The sequence below is a fragment of the Sminthopsis crassicaudata genome, chromosome 2 (genome assembly GCF_048593235.1).
Source record: "Sminthopsis crassicaudata isolate SCR6 chromosome 2, ASM4859323v1, whole genome shotgun sequence".
NCBI lineage: Eukaryota > Metazoa > Chordata > Mammalia > Dasyuromorphia > Dasyuridae > Sminthopsis > Sminthopsis crassicaudata.
Window position 1 is genome coordinate 250,269,522 of NC_133618.1, and position 24,824 is coordinate 250,294,345.

Below are 24,824 nucleotides of genomic sequence, written 5' to 3' on the forward strand. Positions count from 1 at the left end.
CAATGGCTATAATCTAACTCCTCCTACCTTTCCAGTCTTCTTACATCTTACTCAACACATACTCTTCAGTCCTGTGAACTGATCTCCCAGATGTTCTGTGAACAAGGAATACAATCTCTTAGCTGTGAGCATTCTATATGACTATCCCCAGGCCTGGAATGTTCTTTCTTCTGCTTCAGCAATTGACCTTTCTGGCTTCAAGTTCCAACTAAAATTCTATTTTCTACAGGAAACTTCCCCCAACCTCTCTTCATTTTGTTGCCTTTCCTCTGTTAATTATTTCATATCTATCATACATACACACACACACACACACATATATATATATATATATATATATGTGCATGTAAGTATATACATATATATAGCATATAATTAGCACTGTATATATTTTTGCAAGTTGTTGCTCCCATTAGATTGTAGTAAGTTCCTTGAAGGCAGCAACTATCCTTTGCCTCCCTTTTTGTGTCTTCAGCTCTTAGAACAATGTCTGGCACATAGCAGACATTTACTGAATGTTTATTGATGGGTTGACTGGATTCTAGTTGACTATAGGGAGCACTGAGAATTATTTACTGATACTGTAACAAAGCTAAAATGATTTAGATATTTAGTATCTTTTAGACATTTCAGGCATACACTCTAGGAAAGTCATTTTAGAAGGGTGACAAAGGGTGGGAGTGAGGAAACACTTGAGGCAAGAAGACCAACCAGAAATCAACTGAAATAATCCAGGCATACAGTCATGAGTGCATGTGCCAGAGTGATAGCTATGTGAATGGAGAAATTACAGAACTTGACAACAGAATGAATGTGGGAGTTAAATATAAGTGAGAAATTAAGTATGAAAAAGAAGTTATGTGTCTGAGTGACTAGGAGGATAACACTGACCTTGACAAAAATAGTAAAGTTTAGAAGGAGGATAAGATAATAGGTTTTATTTTGGATGTGTTGAATTTGAGGTGTCTATGGGATATTCTATTCAAGATGTTTAAGAAGCAACTAGTGCTATAACACTTAGGGTCAGGAGAGAGGTGAGGACTGGATATATAAATTGATATTAGAAGCCAGATTGCAAAACTTTGAATTTAGAGTTTTTTGAATGTTTAAATTGAATAAGGAAGTAAAGGTACTAAGTGTAAATGGCTTTTTCATAGAGTTTACCCATGAAGGAGAAGAAACATATAAGACAATAGCTAAAAGGGAATGATCTAGTGGAACAAGTAAAGGTTTTTAAAAGCATAGGGATCACATGGGCCTTTTGAGAAGCATTTGGGAAGCACCTAGTATACAAGGAGAAACTGAAAAAAATGAAAGTGGAGATCTGCTGAAAAAAAGATGGGATAAAATGAGATCAAGGGTGAATATAGAGGGGTTAGCTTTACTGGCAAGAAGGGCCACTTTTTCATTTGAAACAAAGGTGAAGGAGTAAGTAGTGGGGGAAGAAATATGAGAGGAAATAAGTAGGAAGAGAAGAATAGGGAGATCTCAGCAAATGGCATAATTATTTTCCAATTAAGTAAATGTCTATTTCTTCGATTGAAAGGATGGGGGGAAGAAGTAGAATGACAGGATCCAGTGAAGGAATGAAAAAATTTAGAATAGACAATGGTGAGGTGAGTAGCTAATAAATTGGGTGGGGGGGGGATATCCAAAATTATTTATTTGCTGTAATGAAAGCCAGTTGAGATTATGTCATAGAAACCAGGCAGTATTATTTCCTGATTTTCTCCAGATCCATTCAGCAGCATTTGAAAATGAGAGAAGGTAGTAGATGCTAGAAATCATGAAAAGGTTGTGATTTGGCAAGCATTATTAGTGATAGGAAAAGGGTATAAGGGACTCAAGTAGAGAATTTTGTAGAATTGAAGTGATTCACCAAAGGATCAAGATAAGGAAGTTTGAAGAACATAGCCAGTGTGGGAATGGTGAACTAGCTGTAAGAGCTACAAAGATTGAAGATTCATGCCAAGGGCAAAGTTTTAGAAATAGTTAAAAAAAAAAAAAAAAAACTTCAGTAGGTTGTAGTGACCATTAGTATCGTGGATAGTGCATCTGCTCAGTTCTAGCCCTTTACAAGTAGTAAAAGGAGTTTTTTTTCACTAGGGAGTTCTCTGTATTGGTCAAATTACAGGTTTAGTCAAGAATCTGTGTCTATTGGCTAACTTGTTCATCATGAGTTCACTGAAATTTTAGTTGGTTGTTTTGATATAAATATTTGTATCTATTATTGTCCTTAATTTCTTCACCTCACTCTGCATCTATTTATACAAATCTTCCCAGATTTCTTCGAAATCATGTCCTCCAGCATTTTTTACAGAATTGTTTTTTCCATTACATTCACATACCAAAATCTGTCTAATCATTCCCCAGTAGAGAAGGACCTCTTTAATTTCTAGTTAATTGCCACTCACCACAAAAAGTATCTGCTATAATTATATTTCTATACATAGTCCTTTTCCTCTTCTCTTTGATCTTTTTAGGGGTATAGACATGGTAGTAACAACACTGGGTCACGTATACATACAAATTGCTTTCCACAATGTCTGGACTATTTTAGAAATCACTAACTGTGTTAATGTACCTGTTTTCCCACATCATTGTCAGCATTTGTGATTTTTCTTTTTTGTCAACTTTTCCAATCTGAGGTATATAAATGAAAATCTCAAAGTAGCTTTTATCTATTTTTCATTACTATTGATTTTGGAGTATTTTTTCATGTAACAATTGATAGTTTAGATCTTAGCCTTTGAAAACTACCTGTTCATTTTTTCAATTGAGGAATATTTTTTATTTTTATAAATTTTAACCAATTTTCTATACATGAGAAATGAGACTTTTATTAAGGAAATTTGATGCAAAGATTTCCCCCTCATTTAACTGGTTAAAATTACTAATTCTGTATTTCCTGCCATCTTTTTAATCCCAGATTATGCTTTTCTCTTTCCTTTCCCTCTTACCCACATCCTCAGTATTAAACTTATATGAGTACCACTTGCCTCATGCAACCCTGCCTCTTTAGGATCCCTCCCTCTCCCTTAGAGTCCCTCCCCTTTCCTTAAACCTTTCCCTTACAATTTCTGTATTCTCTTCTATTTAGTCTACTCCTTCCCTTTACGTTTTTCCCCTCCCTTTTCAATGAGGTAGGAGATGTTTCTTTGTAAACCAAAGATGTATAATATTTTCTCTTTGAACCAGTTCTGATGAGAGTAAGGTTCACATTATGTTCATCCCCCTCCCTTATTTCCCTCAGATATAATAGGTTTCCTTTGCCTCTTCGTGAGATGTAGTACTTTTACTTTTCCCTTTTTGTGGTACAATTTCCTTTCTACCTCTAGATCCTTTTTTGTATCATAATAGTGAAACCAAATTATACATGTACTCTTTATGTATATTCATAACAGAAATATAGTTCTCAAGAGTTCTTTTTGCCTTTTCATGCTTCTCTTGAGTCCTATGTTTGGAGATCAAACTTTTTGTTTAGCTCTAGTTTTTTTCATCAGAAATAAATGGAATTCACCTATTTCATTTAATGTCCATCTTCTTCCCTGGAAGACAATGCTCAGGTTGCTGGGTAAATTATTCTTGGCTGCACACCAAGTTCCTTAGCTTTTTGGAATATCAGATTTCAGGCCCTTCGATCCTTTAATATGGATGCTGCTAGATCCTGAGTAATCCATATTGTGGCTTCTCTGTATTTGAATTTTTTTTTTTTTTTCTGGCTGCTTGTAGTATTTTTTCCTTGGTCTGCTAGTTCTGGAATTTAGCCACAATATTTCTTGGGGTTTTGATTTGAGGATCTTTTTCAGTAGATGATCAGTGAATTCTTTCAATGTCTATTTTACCTGTTTAGTTTTTAGCTGTTTCTATAACATCTGGGCAGTTTTCATTGATGATTTCCTGAAAAATAGTGTCTAGGTCTTTTTTTTAAATCATGATTTTCAGAGAGTCTGATAATCTTTAGATTATCTCTCCTAGATCTATTTTATAAGTCTGTTGTTTTCCCAAGTAGGTATTTAACATTTTTTTTCTATTTTTTTCATTTTTTTTTTTGGTTTTGCTTGACTGGTATCCTCAAGTCATTCATTTCCATTTCTTCAATTCTAATTTTTAATGAATTACTTTATTTACTTTTTAAATTTCTTTTTGTAATTGTTCAATTGAATTTTTAAATGAATTGTTTTGTTCTATGGAAGTTTTTTCCATTTCACCAATTTTATTTTTTAAGGAATTATTTTCTTTTTCTATTTCACTAATTCTGTTTTTCAGGGAGTTTATTTCTTTATCCACTCCATCTTTTAATGAGTTACATGTCTTATCCAGACTCTCTTGCAAAGTTTCCCTTTTCTTTCCCCATTTTTCTTCTAGCTCTCTTTTAAGAGCTTTTTAAATTTCTTCTATGAAAGCCTTATGTGGTGGGGACCAAATCATATCCACCTTTAGGCTTTCATCTAGAGACAAACTGTTCCATATGCGAGCAAAAACAGACCTTTTCTGGCGAATTACCAACCTTCTGTTTCCTAGTTTTCTAATGTAATCTGAAAATTATTCTTCAAGTATTTTATAGAATTCACTTGTAATGTATTTTTTTTTGCATGATACATAAGTCTTATTTAGATATTTGGTCTACTGAGACTTGTTTTAATAAACAACAAAGTGCATTTGTAAATATAAATCTACATATAGGTACAAGTCATTAAATCTTATGTTACAAGTTAGTGATCAACATCAGTTCAGATCAAATTACTAATTCCATATTGAAAGAATGTGAAAAAAAATCTTCAAATCTTAACACTTTATAGATTGCATTGCTTATAGTAATTACTTCTAATGTTTACTGAAGACACTAATTGTAGGGTTTAGAATGTATGGTCCTAGCACCTTTTCACCCTAAACCTTTACATAAAGTGACTTCCATTATATTTCTTTTCATTTCTAGGTACTTAGTAAATGTTTACTTAGTTGAACTGAATTATTATCACTAGTAAATGTTTGTCTAGCATGCTAGTGGAGATTCAAAGAGACCTAAGATACAGTCCTTGTCAGGAAGAAAGGACATGGATTTATTAGGTAAACAATAGCTTTAGAGCTGTCCACTCATTTTAAGATAATAAACTGAGGAAATGTATTATTATTAACAATTACACTTGTTAATACAAAACTTATTGTATTGACATTAAATGCAATGTCATCAACATCATGATCATTACCACAACCATTATAATTATAGTTGTTTAAATTGTTGTAAAATTTCAGAGAAATAAGCAAATATTAAGAAACTGGTGAAGTTAGAGAAGAATAGGGAAATCATGATGGTTAACTACTTTTCTAGATATAAACTTGTACTTCCTGAGCTTCTAACTTGCTAGTTGATAGGAAAAGCAATGGAAAAGTTTATTCTCAAAAATCAATAACTGATAAAAAATTACCCATGCATGTATCTTGTAAATAAAAAGCTATAATAAAAAAGTGGTAATTATAGATCCCTTAATATATTATTAAGGTTTTGCTGTCTATAAGGCCTTTAGACATAATGTTGACTCCCTGCTTGTCTATTTTAACCATTACTACAATATGTAGAGCTATCTATTTATCATATGTATTACTATACACACTTTTGCTTTGTCTGAAATCCCAGTTGTTTAATCCTGTTTATTCCCATTCACCTGTAACATAATAAATTCTTTCAATCTTAAAAAAAAATCAATAGCCGAGTTAAAATGATATGCATCATATATTGGACATCTAATTAGATTTTTTTTTTTCCTCAACTAGGTTGAAAGTAAGAGGAAATAAAACAAGTGAAATGCTTTCTATGTCAGGAAAAAGGAAGGTGATTGGTTTCTTCATACTGAGAGATTACATCTCCTTTCCTAAGTTGATCTCTGTACATTGTCAGTTTATATAGTATTTCAAAATTTAGAACAATTTTGGGGAAAAAAAATCAGTTTAGTATATAACATGCAAGTTTTGTTTTAATTATCTTAACTCAGATGAGATTACTGTCTTTTCCAAATAGTTGATCAACTTGCTTTAATTTAAAACGTTTTAGTGAGATCTGTAATCTGGTTTATAACCTCATCATTCAACTGAAACTACTCTCCACCAATGATCTCTTAATTGCCAAACCTGCTAAGTCTTTTCTCAATCTTCATTCTTCATAGTGCTTTTGACATTTTTGTCAAATCTCTTTCTGAACATGCTCTCCTCTTTGAGTTTTCATAATACAATTCTCTCTTAATTTTCTTCCTACCTGACTGATCCTATTCAGTCTCATTTGCTTGTTGTTCTATATTATGCCCTAAATCTGGATATTCCCCTAAATTTCTTTCTTATGGTTATTTTTTACATATGTAATTTCTCTCATGAATACCATTAGTTCCCATAAGTTACTATTTTATCTATACAAATCACTTCCATCTTGCTAGCTAGCTGGCTACAGCAATATCCCTATCTGTATCTAAGTGTGATTGTGTTTCAAGCACTGGCCTAGGTGCTGTGTATGCAAAGTATTTGGAAATTCAAATACAAAGAATAAAATAAATCCTATTCACAAGAAAATTACATTGTAATGTGAGAGGCAATAGGTACATATATAAATACATACTATATAAATAGAAAGTATATAGATACAAGGCCATTTAAGAACTACAAATATGTGCATGTGGAGTGGAGGAAATCAGTAAAAACATTTAGGAAACAGTATCTAAGATGTTTCTTAAAGAAAGAGAAGTGCCCCATATAATTGAGATACATTCCAGACATGGGGGTTATACATTGACATCAATATCTATGTTCTTACTATCACTGACATACATCCAGCCCATCTCTCCCCAGAGCTTCAGTCCCATATTACCAATTACCTGTTGAACATAGTCAAAACTAAACTTATCTTTAAAAATAAATAAAAAATCAACCCCTTAACCTCTTTCAGCCATCCCTATTTCTGTCCAAAGCACCACTATCTTTCCAATTTCCCAGGCTCACAACTTTGGCAATTTTACTCAATTTCCTTCATTGTTTATTGAATTTATATCCAATAAATTATCAAATCTTTACATTATTATTTTCTACCAGTTCCAAAACTAAAGTTCCATTGCATTATTCTAGGGAATAGATATTGGAATAACTTTAGTAATTATCATTAATTAGTATTAACAATACCTAATTTAACCAATTTTGTTACTTCTTTCATTAGAATATATCAAACTTCTCTATAACTTTACTAGTCTACAGTAGTTGTTGGTGCTGAAAAAATTCATTGTCCTATGGCCAATATGGTAATGAGCATTGGAGCTTAGTTAGGTGAATCCTTAGATAATAGGCATATATGAATATCATATACTTGAAGCCACTCCAGCTTGGTGAGGTCTGCCAAAGCTTGGACTACAGAAGCATAACCTTTGAGAAACTAGGATCACTTCTATGCCATGATAAGACATTGGAAGACTAGTGTGACTCAGTTGCATAGTGGATAGATTTGGAGTCAGGAAAACCTAGTTTTAGAAATTCCTGGACAGGACATTTAACCTCTTTAATTGAGACCATTTGCCAAGAGTTCTCTCATCTCCTCCTCACTCATTTCTTTCCCTCACTACACATTTACATATAACTTTGATCCCATTCCATCTATCTTCTCCGGTAGATCCCCACTTTCACTTACCTTTAATTTCTCCCTATATCCTCCTCCAAATAGGCCCATGTCATCCCTACGCTTAAAAAACAAAAAACTCATTTGCTCTACTTGACCATCCCTGCTATGTCCTATATCTTTCCTGTCCATGGCTAAACTCCATGAAAAATCCATTTATCCGCAGTACCTCCACTTCCGTCATTCAATTCAAAAGACTTTGACTTCAAACCTCATCAATTAACTCAAATATTGACTCCAAAGTTATCAGTGATATATTGTGCTCCAAATCTGATGGTCTCTTCTCAATCCTCATCTCCCTGCTTGACTTTTCTAAGGCCTTTAACACCATTGATCACCTTCCTCTCCTGGATACTCAAGTTTTTGTTGGCACTTCTCATTCCTGGTTCTTCTTCTACCTGACCATTTCAGAATCTCTTTTGTTGGATCTTCTACTTCACACTCTCTAACCTTGGATGTTTCCCAAGGATCTGTCTTGGACTCTTTTCTCTTTTTCCCTTCATGCTTTTATATTTGATCTCATCAGTTCAATGGTTCATCTCAACATAGATGATTCCTAGATCTCTAGCCAGCTCTAGCCTCTCTCCTGCCCTCCAATCTTACATCACTAGCTGCTTCTTGAACATCTAGAACGGGATATCCCATAGACATCTCAAATTCAACATGTTCAAAATGGAATTTAACTTTCCTTCCAAACACTCCTCTTTCCCAAACTTTTCTGTTTCGGTCAAGGATACCACCATCTTTCTAGTCACCCAAGCACACGCCTCTTTATCATCCCCGATTTCTCACTTACACAGTTTTCACGATGCATGACTTCACAAACTCAGTTTTTTTTTTTTTCTGGATGGTCTCCCTGCCTCATTTTTCCTCCCTCTGATCCATCCTCAATTAACCTTCCAAAACTGACCTTCCTAGAGTGAAAGTCTATGCCACATAGAGACACCTCAACTTAACCCCCAGTGGCTCAATATTTCCACCAGGATTAAATAGAAAATCAATTTGGATTTTAAAGGCTTTTATAACCTGATCTCTCCCCACCTTTTCAGTCTTGTTAATACTTTGTACTCAATGTACTCTAGAATCTAGCGACACAATTTTTCTAGATATTACTTAATATAGAACATTCTATCTTCCAAATTTGTGCCTCTTTTCTGGCTCTCCCTTATGCTTGGAATGCTCTCCCATCTCACCTCATACTCCCTCACAAGTTTCAGTTTAAATCTTCTCTTCTGCAAGAAGCCTTTCCTGGTTCCCACTCAATGCTTTCTCTAGGAAACTCATTGACAATGCATGTGTGTTGTTACAATGCATATGTATGTTATATAATAGTGTTTTTACACATAGTAAATACTGAATTAATGTTTGACTGTAAGCTTGTTTTTTTCATTTAATAAGACCCACATTACTTACCTCATTTATTGTTGAAAGGAAAAAATGAAGATAATATACATGAAGTGCTTTGCAAACTTTAAAGCACTATATAAATGTCAATTGTCCCCATTTTACAGATGTTGCAGATGTAAGTTTATTCCCAAAGGTACTGCAGATAACACATAGTTTTCTGGTTTCTGTTTCATCACTTTTTTTTCCCAATGAGATTTTTTTTTAGTCACTCTTAAGTGGCATCCAGTTTTTAATTTATTTATCCCCAAAGTATACAAATTATACACTATATAGTATACATTTATACACTAAAGTGTAACAGCTAGTGGCTTTAGGAAGAATCACAGCAAATTCATTTTTTATTTCTTTTTGCAGAGTATGCATTCCCTAATTCTCTTAGTAGAGTTCAATCTAATTTAGCAGATATATTAAGCACTTACTAGATGCAAGGTATTATGCTAGACTCCAAGGATACAAAGATTAAAATAAAAATGACAGCTATTCTCAGAGAGTTTATATTCTATGAGGGTGGGGAAAGGTATGACAAATACTCAGATAAGCCACCTTATACAAGGCAAAATTTGATGGTAGGTAAAGGAAGTAGGAAAGGTACCTAGTGCTCTGGGAACACCTAAGGTAGAAGAAAAAATTTTCATCTGGGGATATCATATCTGGGGTATCTATAAAAATGCATGAAGCAAGAGATGGCATGTTGAATTTGATCAATGACTAGTTAGTATGTGGAAAATAAAAAGAGGAAAGCTCAGAAAGATAAGTGGAAGCCAGGTTGTGGAAGACTTTATATATCAGGTTATTTGTCTTTTATCCTGACACTGTATATTTGAGTAGAAGTGATATTGGTCAAACTTATTTCTTAGGGAAATTCTTTTTAGAGCTTTAAGAAGGATAGATTGGAAGTTCCAATAGAGCAGTAATGAATTGAACCAGCTACACCCAGCAAAAGAACTCTGGGAGATGACTATGAACCATTACATAGAATTCCCAATTCCTCTATTTTTGTCTGCCTGCACAGGCTAATTGTACACTATTTCAAAGTCTGATTCTTTTTGTACAGCAAAATAACTATATGGATATGTATACATATATTGTATTTAACTTATATTTTAACATATTTAACATGTATTGGTCAACCTGCCATCTGAAGGAGGGGGTGGGGGGAAGGAGGGGAAAAATTAGAACAAAAAGTTTTGCAATCATCAATGCTGAAAAATTACCCATGCATTTATCTTGTAAATAAAAAGCTATTTTTTTTAAAAAAAGACATTTTTGCAATTACAAGCAGCTCCAACCCAAACTGGTTAAAGAAGCTAAGAAGCTGTCATCAACAATAAAAGAGAAATGTACAAAAGTAAAAAAAAAAAAAAAAAAAAAAAAAAAAGGATAGATTGGAAAGGGAAATAAGTTCTAGAGAGCCAATTCAGAAATCTAAAAGAAAAATGATAAGGTTGTAGATTAGGGAAGTGATAAAGGAAAGATAGAATGGTAGCTGAAATGGCAGAAATAGGCAACTGACTCACTCAGACATCAAACAGGCTACAAAACTAGGTGAATTGAAATAGAAACAGGGGAATTAGAAGAGATTATGAGGGTGGGGAATAGATGATGCATGCTATTTAGAATGGAAGTTCTTTGAGAAAAAAGGCTATGGTTTATATTCCCAGCATCTAATACAACAAGTTCCATGCACATAGTCACTTAATAAATGTTGAATTAAATTAACTATAAAATAATAAGTAAGATAAAATATATAGAAGTTTACAAAGAATATCTATACATGGAGATTCTCCCTTAATCTCAAAACCAAATCCAAATCTCTGCTCTGACATTTAATAGCAGTAGCAAGTCATTACACATTTCTGAGCCTATTTCCTAATCTACAAAGTACTATTCACACCAGTTTCCTCAAAGCCTTATTTTAACCTTAAAAGTTAGGAAGCACTTTAGGAAGGGAGTCATTCATTTTAAAAATTGATGATAATAAGACTGGATAAAGTTTTGGCATTTCTTTTTCTTTCTAATTAGCATGTTTTTTTCTACTCTTCAAATAAATATTAAGTAGTTTGGATACAAATGGATTTTATGAAGATACAAGTGAAAGGCTAGCACTAGACTTGAAATCCAGATACCAAGGTTCAAATTTAAACTAAGACCATTAATACTTATGTATCATCTAAATTCTCTCAACATGCTTTCTCTTCTAAACACTGGAATAATAATAATTATCCTTCTTGGGTCAAAAGATAGCTTTGAGGATCAAATGAGAGAAGATATGAAAAGTTCTTTGTGAACCTTATTTTATCAAAATACTATGAGATTATTACCATTTCATTCTCCCCAGACGCAAAATGATTTCTATTTGTGTCTCCAGGGCTCCATGTATCTGTCCTTACTGCTATTTTAAAAAAAAAAAAAAAAAAAAAAAAAGTTCTAACTTACAGCACAGATAAAATTATTCATTTATCACCATGTTATTGGGTGTGGAAAGGAGGAGAGTGTGTTAGTAGCTACTTATCACCTCTATAAATAACTGTATGTCCTTAAGCAAGTTACTTCTTAGTGAGTTTCTTTTCTCATTAGGAAAAAAAAAAATAATACTTGTATTAAAGTGCAAAGTGCTAGAAATATGGGTGTGGTTCTAAGTGATTTCTAGGTTTCTCTCTAATTCAATAATTCTATGATTTCTCTAGAAACAGAGTTAAGATCCTAGCCCCTACCTTCTAATAGATTCTGTGTCTGGAGAAAAGCAAAATAAGTGCTCGAGATAAAGAGAGCAAAAACAAATGGAACAAATACAGATAAATTTGTTTTTAATAAAGGAGTTAATTTTCTTTCAATCCTATATAAAACAATAGCCATTAAAAACTTCATTTTTGAAAGTAAAATATTTACATATGAACAAGTAACTGTGCAAAATTTACAAGAAAAAAATGGAAAGACAGGATTTCCTAAAAGACAAAATAAAAGGTGTAACAGTTGTCTGGTGTTGATAAAAATACTGATCAGCATTCAGTTTACACGCGAGAGGCAAGGGGAAGAGGGGAAAAGAGAGTCTAACATGGAAATTCACACAAAGAAAGCCAAAGTATTTACAGTCATAAAAGTACTATCAATAGACAATTTAATACAATAACCTCTGAAAATATAAAGAACCAATTAGTATATTTGTAATAAAAAAATAGGTACAAAGAAGGGACTTTGCTCTGGACATCTTTAAAGTTGGCCCACAGCTTGCATACAGTCTTTTAGCAAAATAATTATAGTTTACATAGCCATTTTTATGTTATGTGCCAAAAATTATGTACAATTACCGACAAAATACACCAACCATTTTTCAACACTTGATTCACACTGAGAAACAGTCTTTTGATGATTCTTCTCAACTTTGATTTTTTTTTAATCTAAGCTTTCACTTTTAGCTAAAAAACACAGTGCAAGTAAAATATATTTATGCTGAAAAGGTTTTCATTTTTCTTTTAACTTTACAGCTTTACAAACTATAGCAAATAAAATGCTTTTTACAGATGCTAATAACACATTCAGAAGGAACCCTCCATTACGGACTTTCAGGGCCTCGAATAAGCAGTATTGTGATTAAAAACTGAGGTTATGTTTCTAAAATTAATTGAATATTCCTCTTGAATTTTGAACATTTTGGGGAAGGGAAGAAGATAAATAGTCTAAAAATCAGTTTGCTTGGCCAACTGACTATTTAAAAAATAAAAATAAAAAAGTGAAATGAGGTCATCGGCTGTTGACATATATACCTATGTAATAAGTGTAGTTAAGTCAAACTGAACTAAAATGCACAAATAATGTTGTAACTGCTACAAGTCTGACAAAGGGCAGCTAATTATTTGCTAAACGATTCCATCAGTCTTTATATATGGCTTGTTTGGCAAGAAGGCCACTCAATCAAAGATGAGTTAAGATTTAATTGTCCTTTAATATATCCACAGGCCTTTGTAAGTATTCTCACTGTTACAGAAATGGACTTTCTCTCATACTGAAGAGTTGATTTATAAACAGGAATATAAAACTGTTCCATGTAAAGAGGTGGCTGTTTTTTAAACAATATCCCATTTGCTTGTTACAAAAAAGGCGTAATCTGCAAATATATAAAAATGTCCCCAGGCGTCTCCATCAAAAATACCTTGATCTTTTCCATTTTACTTAAGGAATGCTTTGTATAGCAATAGTGAATGGCTTGTCTCTCGCTCATTTTCTAAACAAAATATGAGGTCCCTGAGGTTGACCCGCGTTATCCTTTGTCGCGTAAACTGTCTAGTCGTTCCAACTCCAGAACTGCCTGGGACTGCTGTACTTGTTCCAGAACCCTTTTGATAAAAGAAAAGTGGAGAGAAAAGATTCCAGGTTAATACTTTAAGTAAAAATATAGAAATATTTTTAATATGATTGTACATAGTATAGTTTATATTGAATTACTTGTTGTCTTGGGAATGGGAGCGGGAAGGGAGAAAGGGAGAAAAATTTGAAACTCAAAATCTTATAAAAATAAAAGTTAAAAACTATTTTTACATGTAATTGGAAAAAATAAAGTAATGTTGTGTGTAAATACATACACATATGCATATCCTCTTCCTCCACCCACCAAAATAAATATGATGAGCAAAATATACCACCTTTTCCAAGATCCGGGTTTTTTTTTCTATAAAAGGAAGGGCTTCTATGAGAACAGTGATTTGTTAAGTCTTATTGTACTAAGTAAATGTGAGCTACTCCAAATAGGCTTAATAGACAGGTTACAAAGTTTGCATAAGTTCTTCAAAAAGCAAAAGATGAACATAACTTGGGTTCATGAACCCAAACTCAATTTCTGAAGACATATCATGCAAAGGGACAAGTTCCTCATGAACTGATTATTATAGACAGGCTCCAACAAATATTCACTGCTAATTAGCTAGAACTGACAATGCATTCCCACTCCAGGGTTAGAAATACACTGAGGTTATGTTTCTAAAATTAAGTGAATATTCTTCTCAAATACAGAACAGAATAACAAATATAGAATAACAGAAATAGTTATAAATGGTGAATAAATATTTAATACAATTATAAAATTTCAGTGATATTATTTTTACTTTAGTGGCTGACTAGCAGGTCGCCTGACATTTGAATACTAGCCAGAATGGAGAGATCCTGTTCTAAGAACCTGTGAGAAAAGGACCTCAGAGGCTATATTATCTAACTGATACTTGACCCAGACTCCTTTCTATCTTATCAATAGCCTCTGCTATTCTCCCACTGAAGATGGGGAACCATTATCTCCCAAGATAGACCATTTTCCTTCCACATAGCACTAATTAATTCTTGAGATTTCCCCCCTTAAGCTGAAATATAATTCTATGCAATTTTCGCACACTGAAACTGCGCTGCCCACTAGCATGAGTCAAAAAAAATCCAAATCCCTTTACATCAAGTCAGTCATTTAAATATTATAGGAGACAGCTACTAGGCTCCCCTGGAATCCTGGTCTTTTCTTACCATTCATTCATTCCACAACATAAAACACATACCAATTGAGTACTTGGCAATAGAGATATAAAAACAAAAAAGGAAAAAATGTCTTCCCCCTTCAGGAGCTTACATTTTAAGAAAGTAGCATTTACACAAAATAGTAGAAACAAAATATATACAAAGTAATTTCTCAGAGGAAAAAGCTAGCCCAGAAGGATCAGGATTGGTTATCTTCAGAAGGTAGCACTGAAGATTCTGTTAAGTGTAGAATGCACACTGGGAATGTCTAGTCTATGAAAAGGTACAAAGCTGTGAGAGTGCTGTATGCAGAAAATGGTAAGTATGCCCCTTTGGCCAGAACACAGGTTTCATGAAGGTTTAAACAAGGCGGGTGAGGCAAGAATGACTACAGATATATTGGGATCAGTTTGCGAAGGACTTTAAAAACCAAACAGAATAAAGCACTGACTTTGGAATTAGGAAGGCTTGAATTCAAATCCAGCCTCAGTGATGTAGTTCTAGAGTTCAGAAGAGAGATCCTTGGGGTATATATGGCCACTGAACTAATTCTGAATGTACCTGTGTTATAATATTCATAAATAATGGGTGATCCCATAGAAGCTAATGAAAATCATTGGGACAGAATATAAAGACAGAAAAGAGCCCAGAGGTAAATTATCACATAGAAGGATGATAGGAAATGAAAGAACAATCCATGATGGAATATGTTCTATAGGTCTTGAAGAAAGAGGAATCGGAGAGGCAAGATATGTGGAAATTAAAGAAAAAAAATCTTAGAAAGGTAGGTGGAAGTCAGATTTGGAGAAGAACCATAAGAGAATATTATCACAACAATCCAGGAAGAAGAGGATGGTCAACAAGTATTTTTAAATACTTAAAAAGAAATCAAGAAATAAAGACTGAGGCCATCACAGTTTGCAATTAAGAGATCATTGGTAATCTTGGAAAGAGAAATTTTCCCCATTTCAGCCAAGTAAGTCATCTGTGGTATGGTTTCTAGTTCTCTCACCACTTGGGTTACCTTTTTCTAGACATATTCTTCCTAAAATATCATTCCTAAAAAGTAATACTTATAAGTGGATACAGTATTCATTCTAGATATGTCCCACCAAGGCGAGTTCAAAGAGACTACTACTCATACCCAGCTTCTTCCCATATCTACAACTTAGGATAAGCATTAGATTTGTTTTTAACATTAACATAACAAAAGTAACTTATTTTGAGCTTGCAATTCAGTAAAACTCCCCAAATCTTTGTCACATCAACTACTGTCTAGGTATGTGTCTGTCTCATATTGAACTTATGAAATTATTTGAATTCAAGTAAAGAACTTCAATATTCTTTCCTAATAAATTTCATCTTGGTAGATTCGACTCATTTGTTCTAATCTGTCAAGATCCCTTTGATTTTCATTCTATTATCCCTGTCATGGTAATAGCATCTACAACTTTGCAAAATTTCCCATGTACTCCTTCAAGTCATCAATAAAATCACTGAACAAGAATGAATCCATGAGGCATTCCAATATAGATCTCCCTTCATATGGCCAAAAAATTCCTTTGGATTTAAGTCATTGAATCAGTTCTGAATCCACCTAAACCACATCTTTCCATCTTGTGAACAATGATACCATAGATAATACTATATCTATAACATTCTTCTGAAATCCTCTGAAATATTAGTATATTCAAAAATAAAAGTAATAAGTAGGATATGAACTATTCATGATGAAGTTATACTGGTTCTTAGTGATTACCAGTCTCTTTTCTAAATGATTACAAACCATCCCTCTGATTCCTGGCACAATTCTAGACCCCATCATTATAGTCAAATTCAACAGCTTTTAGTTTTGAGAACTCACACTCTATCCTTTTGGGCAAGTCAGGACAACATTTGCCCATTTCTTGTTCTATAGGACATTTCCCATTCTCTCTGATCTTTCAAAGGTTCAGTAATCACTTTTATCATTTCTTTCAGCATTCAGCGACATGGTTTATCCAGGTCTACTGATAAAAACTGACATATAGCGCTATACCTTCACTCTTCTATTCCCTTATCTTGAATCTTGATTCCCTTTTTAACAATTTTTGTTCTTTCTAATCCAAGAACAATTATGCTTGGCAGAGAAAACAGAAGTAGTGGTTCTACTTTCTCATGATGACTCATTATTATCCTAGTTTTTCTTTGATTCGCCCTCAGGGAGGGAAGGAAGGAAGGAAGGAAGGAAGGAAAGAAGGAAGGAAGGAAGGAAGGAAGGAAGGAAGGAAGGAAGGAAGGAAGGAAGGAAGGAAGGAAGGAAGGAAGGAAGGAAGGAAGGAAGGAAGGAAGGAAGGAAGGAAGAAGGAAGGAAGGAAGGAAGGGCTTTCTGTTTCCCAAAGCTTTTGCTGCCATGTTAGAATTATTCTGAATTGATTCGTTGCTTCCCTATGCAACCACATATCTTGACTATATTTTCTTCCTGGTTTGAATAATTTGCATTTTTGTCTTAACAATTGCATCACTAAGAGCTCCCCATGTAGATTTTTAGGTCATGGGAACCTAAGTATCCTTTCTTATAACCCTTTAAAATATAATTTCCTACAATCTGGAGTATAGGTCATACTAGATCCAGCTTTCCTCTGTTTCTATATTGTGAATTCTCATATGGGAAACTTGGAATAAATAACAATTACATTGTTACTCCAGCAACTGACTGGTCAGAATCAGCTCTAAAACAGTAGGGTCCTTTGTCGTTTCCTTTAAAAATTTAATTATTACTATGGCACTCAAAAATTTACAAGCTGTTCTGCTTTTGGTAAAGAAATAGTTTGAAAAATTAAAGTCCTCTATTTCAGATAGATAGTAAAATCATGTTCCTATGATAGATTTATGATTTCCCAAACACAAAATTCTCTTTCTGTGTAGGTTAATTTATAATTTAGTTCCATGATAACTATTACTTCTTTTTCCTCCTTCATCAAGCTTCACCTTAGTGCTCTTCACCCTGGCTCAATCACCACCACTAATGCTTTTGGGTTTCTGGATTTCCCCATGTGAGTATGTCTTAAACACATCTATCTATTTTTAAAGTCTATTTCCTCTTCTTTAGCAAATTAGTAAAATTTATTGTTAATGGTACCCTTCAAACCAGAGAGTTATTATATATGTATATAAAATATAATTATAATTATATAGTATATCTATATATCAATATATATAGATATATGTATATAAACTCACATACACACACACTTCAAATTTAGTGCTTCAAAGATGATTGGTGTGAATACTCCTCAAATAAGTAGATAAAGAGTTTTCTGAATCTTGTATCCATTATAATGTGAATTTCTTAAGGTAGAGACAGTGTTTTTGCCTTTCTTTGTATCCCCAGTTAGCAAAATGCCTGGAACATAGTAAATATTTTTTGACTTTCTGTGAGCTGACCTCACATAATACTAAAAAGAAAATATTAATGGAATGAAATCAGGAGCATATTTAAAAATACAGGAACACAGAAAAAGCAGGAATCTAGAGATCATTAGTCTAATTCACACTTTTTACAAAGGAAATTAATATATTCCCACAAGTGAAATTAATATATTCCCACAAGTAAGGGTCTTGATGGAGTATACTTGTGAGGAACTCAGATACTAATGTAGTATTTGGAATAAATGGATTTTAATACTAAATTTTCTAACTTTGACAATACAACAGGATTAATTATAAATATTTGCAGTATACCAGGCAATGTGACATAAGAAATAATGCTTAATTATTAAACTGTGTACTTTGAAGCAGTAAAAGCTTATGGCCAGCAGATGGCATGCAGAGCTCATAGAACTTAGTTACACCACAGTATTAAATTAACATACTATGACTTTTAATTGGAATATTTTGAGAACATTTTGCCTCACTCCCCCAAAAGTCTAACTCTTTAGCACTAAATATTCTGATAATATCTACCTGAATCATGGAACACCACAATTTCAGAATTAAAGTTATACATAGCTCAAATGATAATGAAAAGACATGGTAAGCATAAGTGGGCTACTACATTATTAATAATGACATATTCAGCAAGCTTATTATTCTTAAGTGAGAAGAAATGGCAACAGAAGGACATTTGAAGGGCATCATGGTGCCCATTAAATATTAAAAGAAACACAGAAAGTTCTCCAGGACATTGGCAAATCCTCTAATGAGGATTTATAGAAAGATTGGGACAATATCATTCAGTATGAAGGGATGGAGGGGCTGTAATCTTCACTGGTGAAAGAATGAACCACACCAATAAAAGCATGGCTCAAGCAAAATATGCTTTTTAAGACAGTGGTAATGAATGTTATTAAATACTTAAATACATTGTCAATGTATCACACTAGTATCTTTTCAAACTCGAAATTCTATAGTTATTGAGATTCAAATAAAGCAAATTATGATCAACTCTATTTCAAGCATTTGTTCAAAATGATAAATCCTTCATGCTACCTTAATTCTTCCTATGTTACTTCAATAAAGGGGCCTAGGATACATGCTCAATGAGAATGAAGTACATAATAATTATCCTATCCCACTGACATTATCTGGAGCTGACCAATAGGAAGTCCACTTCCCATACATATAATCAATAATGTGGGAAATTAGTTTTTAAAAAGGAGTGTAAAAACACAAGATTCTGTCTTGATATCTTGACTGAACCTGTTCTCTATTCCCAAATTGCCAGTGGAGGCTAATTCAGAAATAGTAAAAATAGTGATAAAGATCTGAAAAGGTTTCTATCTTAAGCAAACATGGACAATGAGATCAAAAAAATTCAGAAATAAACCATATGCAAAGTATATTTTTGAGACATGAATACATGAATAAGAACTTTGTGGGAAAGATAAAATTCTGGAACCAGTTTCTAAAAAGATTCTTTTTTTTTTCTGGGAATGGTATTACTTGAAGAATTATTATTCAAAGTTATTTTGTGGAATATCAAGCTGTTTATTTGACTGATACTGTGACTACTCAAATAGGGCAATGAGTTTTCCCATGTACTTCTAGTTTTCCAAGTTATGAAGGAGTGCAGATACTTTGTCCATATCTAGACATGCATAAAATGTTATTTTCATTAGAATATAAGCTTCTTAAGGACAGGAAAAATTTATAACTTTTCTTTGTAGCACTTGTATTTAATATAGTGTCTGGCAGATAATAAGTGCTTAATAAAAAAATGTATTCATTAATATAAAAGCAATCCTGAAATACATATAGAATGTCTAGATGGTCAGAATCCATTTATGTATAGGGAGAATGAATGGAAAGAGAAAGACTAAATAGATTTAACAAGAACACTAAAAGCAAAAAAAAATTTTCATTCATACAAAGACCGTGACCAATATTGCTCACTGTCACATCTAACACCATGTTAAATTAAATTAAAAGAACTAGACATCTATCAAACACTTTTAACCCATTCTTCTGAATCAAGAAAATACTGCAAAATTTTGGCTTTTACCTAATTAGGTTTCAAAATCTTTTCAACATTAAAAGATCCATTTATAAATCATTATGTGTCAAACTTTATAATTAGCCTTTACAAACTACATGTAAATTAATGATGAGAGGCACAGAATGAAGAATATCAAATTATAACTGGTTACAATAGCCTGGTAGTATTGAGTTAAAAATCAAGAAGTTCTTAAAAGATAAGATTTGACAAACTGAAACTTATTTAATAAAATAATTTGATAGTATGCTTATTCAGTAAATAAGTTGAACACAAATAATGTGCAAGGTCCTACACTATATAGCTTGATGCCTGCTTTCAAATGAAAAAACAAATTGAAAAGCGCCCACACACAGTAAAGCCTTAATAAATGTTTGTGCAATTCCTCTTTGAGAAACTTTCAAATATAACATATAAAATGTATAAGATAAGTAAGAACAAAAGCTAGGAAAGGGTGGAGCAGATAATTTCTGTCTACAGTAATTAAAGAAGGCTTCAGTGATTAAAGAAGGATTCATGGAAGACCTACCTTTTAAGGTGAGAAGTATTTAAATAATCAGAGATGAGGAAAATGTATTCAAGGCAAAGGAAAGGCAGGTAACAAAAGACATGGTGATTCAGTTTTGGGCATCATGGAAATTAAGGAAAAGTGGTGGGAAAAGAATGAAAAGGTAAACTGGAGCCAGACTGTAAAAGGCTTTCAGTTCCAGAGTAGTTAAGTTCATAATTTATTCAGTAGGCAATGAGAAAACAATGTAAAGCTTTTGAGGAATGGGAACTTATACTGTTAGGTATGCATTGAAAAGATAACATTTACAGAATGAAGTTGGTGAGAAGGCAAATAAAGTAGAAGGCAGACACAAAAGTCAAGAGAATACAATAATCCAGGCAACAGACAATGAAGATCTATCACAGGGGAACATACATGAGAATAAACAGAACTTCAAACCAAATTGGACAAAGGGAATTAATAAGAGCTATTAAAAGAACAAAAAAGTTGAGGTGGGGAGGGGTTGATTATACAGGATGTGACATATTATTTTTGGTCAGTTTTATATAACTTTTCTGTTTGTTACAAGGCATGTAATTTTTGTTTGGGAGGTTACAGATTGGTAAATAACCATGGGGTTAAAGAAAAGCTTCAGTAAAATTTTTCAGTGCACTTAATTTTAGAATTTTTAAAAGTGTCTTCTGATGATCAAAGTCATAATACCACAGTTACTAAAGATTATACTTATGTTCTTAATGTTAATTTGAACTATTAAAATGCATAATTTTACATCAAAACAAGAATTTCCCCTCCGGCCCTACCTCTTTTAGCTAGTTTGCATTTTCTCTTTTAAATTAGATTACTGGGGGAAAAAAAAAAATGCACTTCCAAATTCCTATGTACATCTTATCTTGTAGTTAATACCTATAATTTGCATATCCCCAAAGTAAGAGGGATAAATTAACTATTTTCCATTTACTATAACCCTTTTTCCTCTTCCAAACTACTAATGCAACCCAGGAACTCCTGGGTCATTGCCATCTCCTCTGCTACTGAATCCTCCTAAAAATGTATAATCTTCAATTAACATATGAGTTTTTAGAGAGTAGGAACTATCTTCCCTCTCTATTTGTACCCTTAACATTTAGTTCATAAGTGCTTAATAAACATTTTTTCATTCATTTAAACTATGTACTCATATCTCAATCTGATGTTATAGTGTGATGGTGACTCAGTTCTTGAGAGGTATTCCATTAAAACAAATGTTTTTGACCGCAGGAGAATGTAAGCTCTTTGGGAATGCATATTTATTTTTGTCTTTGTATTCCTAGCATATAGTAAGGGATGCTCCATGCATGCCTGATGAATGACATAAATCAAGAGTAGACTAGTAACAGATAAATCGGGAGGCCTTTTCTCCCCACTACATAAGAACCAATCCCATTTGTTAAAGAAGGCCATATCTTTAGTGAATGAAAGAATTTAGGAATATAAGGTGAAGAAGCACTGTAGCTGGCCTTAATGGATGGAAAAGATTGAGGGAAATTAAGTGATCTAAAGGAAATAGGTCCAAAATCATAATAATAATTAAAAATTCAAGTCTTTCAAGATCAGCAACAGGGGAGGGTTTCCTCTGATATTAGAACACAAGCTAATACATAGGCTAAAGATTAGTGTCAAATCCTCCTTTGACTGTTAGAAAAATGTTAATTTTTCTCTACTTTGATTTGACTCTTTTCCAAAGTCATCCTAATTTTCTTATTTTCATGTTAAAACAATGAAAGGACAAATGCAAAAGATCCCATTTTCTCCCCAAAAAGAATTCAAATATATTATTTAAGTAAATAAGTCAACCATTTATAAACTAACATTTACTCTAGAAACATATTAAGCTAAAAGAGAAATTCAGCCTAATAATCCAGATAAGGAAAACCAAGTTGATGAAGAATACCCATTGTTCTGTAGTAGGAAGTTAGATGCATAGCCTGTTATACTAAATCCACTGCTACATGTATCTTGATTATAGGTGGACAATAAATGAGGCTCAGAATTGAACAAGAGTAAAAATTAAGTTGAAATGGGTCAATATTTCTCCCTTAAGTGAAAACCTATTTATTTATCTGTTTGTTTGGGTGTGAGTAATGGCTAATAAAGAACTTTAAAAGTATTATTATCTCATACAATCCTGGAAAGTAGGATTTTTCAAATGAAGGAAATGAAGATAAGTAGCTTGTCCCAGATCCCACAGTGAATTAGTGCCTAAGATGTTATTTGTACTCAGGTGTTCTTCCAAGTCCACCCCACTCTATCTACTGCACACATAGCTGCAACTTATATAACATTTAAAATGTCAGAAGAACCAAAATTGCAGGTCACCCTACGAGCTATGGAAAAGCACATGGTACACATAAACAGGGTACAGCAAATTGCCAAGAATAATGTATAACTTAAAAAAGAGTCAGGCTGAGAATATAATGCAAGAAACAGAAAAACAAAAAACAAAAAACAACAGCTCATATACTACATTATTATCTACGTCATGTTGAAAGACCTAAAGAAAGGCCTCCAGCTTAGTGTAGTACACTATACAAGAACATGTGGGGAATATGTACAAGAGTCATGGGAAATGAAACAACATGTTTGGATTATAACCTCTACTCTATTGAAAGTAGAAGTCATAATCATCAACCCATTAGAGATCTACCAAAGAATAAAAGAGAAATGTCCTTTTTTATATTCTTAAGTGATGACCTAAACCTTGTTCTCAAAACATGTTCACATATTAAACTGATGATAAAAGTGACAACACTTTCAAATTAGGATATATTTATTATCTTAAGAGTATCAAACGTGTGTGTTTGACCTGTATGACTAAGTAGCCATCAGTGTAGAGAGAATTAACTTCATATTAAATGTTCTAAGAGATGTTAATGTGAATTATTTCTTCAGAGAAATTTGGGAGATTCTAAAGTGATTTACTTAAAAATTACAGGCACTCTTAGTTGTTCCAGTTTGGTTTAAAAGTAATTTCTTTATTAAGCAATCGGGACATGAATTTTGTTTCAGTTACCACTAATGTTATAGTAGATGAAAGTTTGGGCATGGTTAATATAGAAAAAACAAATAATTGCAATATATATATATATAAAAAATAAAAATCAAACTTGGGGAAAAACTTCAAACTGAAATTTCTACCCAAGTTGCTAATAATTACTAGAAAGTTTTTCTATCAAAAAATGCAAAAAACCCAACCCTGAGGTGTCACTTACACTTACTAAATTGACATCTCCTCCCCCCCCCCCAAAAAAAAAGCATTAAAAGAAATATAAATCAATGCTACTGGAGTAAAAGGTACATTCCACATAAAAGAATTCTGAGAAAAAAGGTACATTCATTCACTGCTAGTAGAAATCCAAAATTTTTTAATCTTCTTAGAGAACAATCTGGTAAATATACAGTACAAAATTATCTTCTCTTTGACCCAATGATTTAATTGTTGCATATACATCTCTAAAAAGTTATCAAAAACAAACCAAAATAAAATCTGTTTAAAGAATTTCTTATCACTACTAAATATAAATATAAGAAAATTGGAAGTACCCTAAATACCAATAGGAAAATGGTTAAATCAAGATGCATTAATGTAATGGAATATTTATGCTACTATAAAGATTGATGAGTATAAGGAATACAAAGGAAACTAGAAAAAATATTTATGATGCAATTCAAAGTGAAAAAAGTAATATTCAAAGAATAAAAAATATACATTAACAATGATCATGGGCAAAAATGAATGAATAGACAAAGAATACTAATGGAAACTAAAGAACAGAACTAAAAAGATATTACCTTATGCAGGGGAAACTAATTAATTATAACAAACAAATAGCTTAGTTATTTTTATTGATATTCAAGATTAGATTTCTAATGCTTTTTTTTAACATGTCATATTTTGTCACTTCCTTTTCAATTTTTACTTACATGTTTTAAAATTAGTCTCATCCCCACATCCTAAATTGCAATCACCATACAACTTGACAAAGTTAAAATATTTATACAACCTGATTAGAAGAAATTAACTTTTTTAAGATAAAAGTTCTTTTCAAATCTAAAATTCTATAACTACTGTACCTCTGTCCCTGATCCAGGTCCCGGAGAATCCACTTTCCTTTTCTTCCTAGGACCAATTGCTGCTAATGCAGTTAAGTTGGCATCCCTTTGCCTCATCTGTGCTAGCTCTTGTTGCTGCATCTGTTTTTTGGAAAAGAGAAATGGGGGGAAAAAAAGTTAATGATAATTATTTATTATAC

At 32.8% G+C, this 24,824-nt stretch overlaps 1 protein-coding gene across 1 annotated transcript in view; it reads right to left on the minus strand.

Moving 5' to 3' along the window:
* Positions 1–11,843: 11,843 nt before the first annotated feature.
* Positions 11,844–24,824, minus strand: part of TAF4 (TATA-box binding protein associated factor 4) — a 153,219-nt gene continuing 140,238 nt past the window's right edge. The window contains exons 15-16 of the mRNA XM_074288751.1: positions 24,646–24,765; positions 11,844–13,392 (exon numbers count right to left, since the gene is read on the minus strand). Coding sequence (XP_074144852.1) covers positions 13,225–13,392; positions 24,646–24,765 — 288 coding nt within the window. The 3' untranslated portion in view covers positions 11,844–13,224. The remainder of the gene's footprint in view (positions 13,393–24,645; positions 24,766–24,824) is intronic.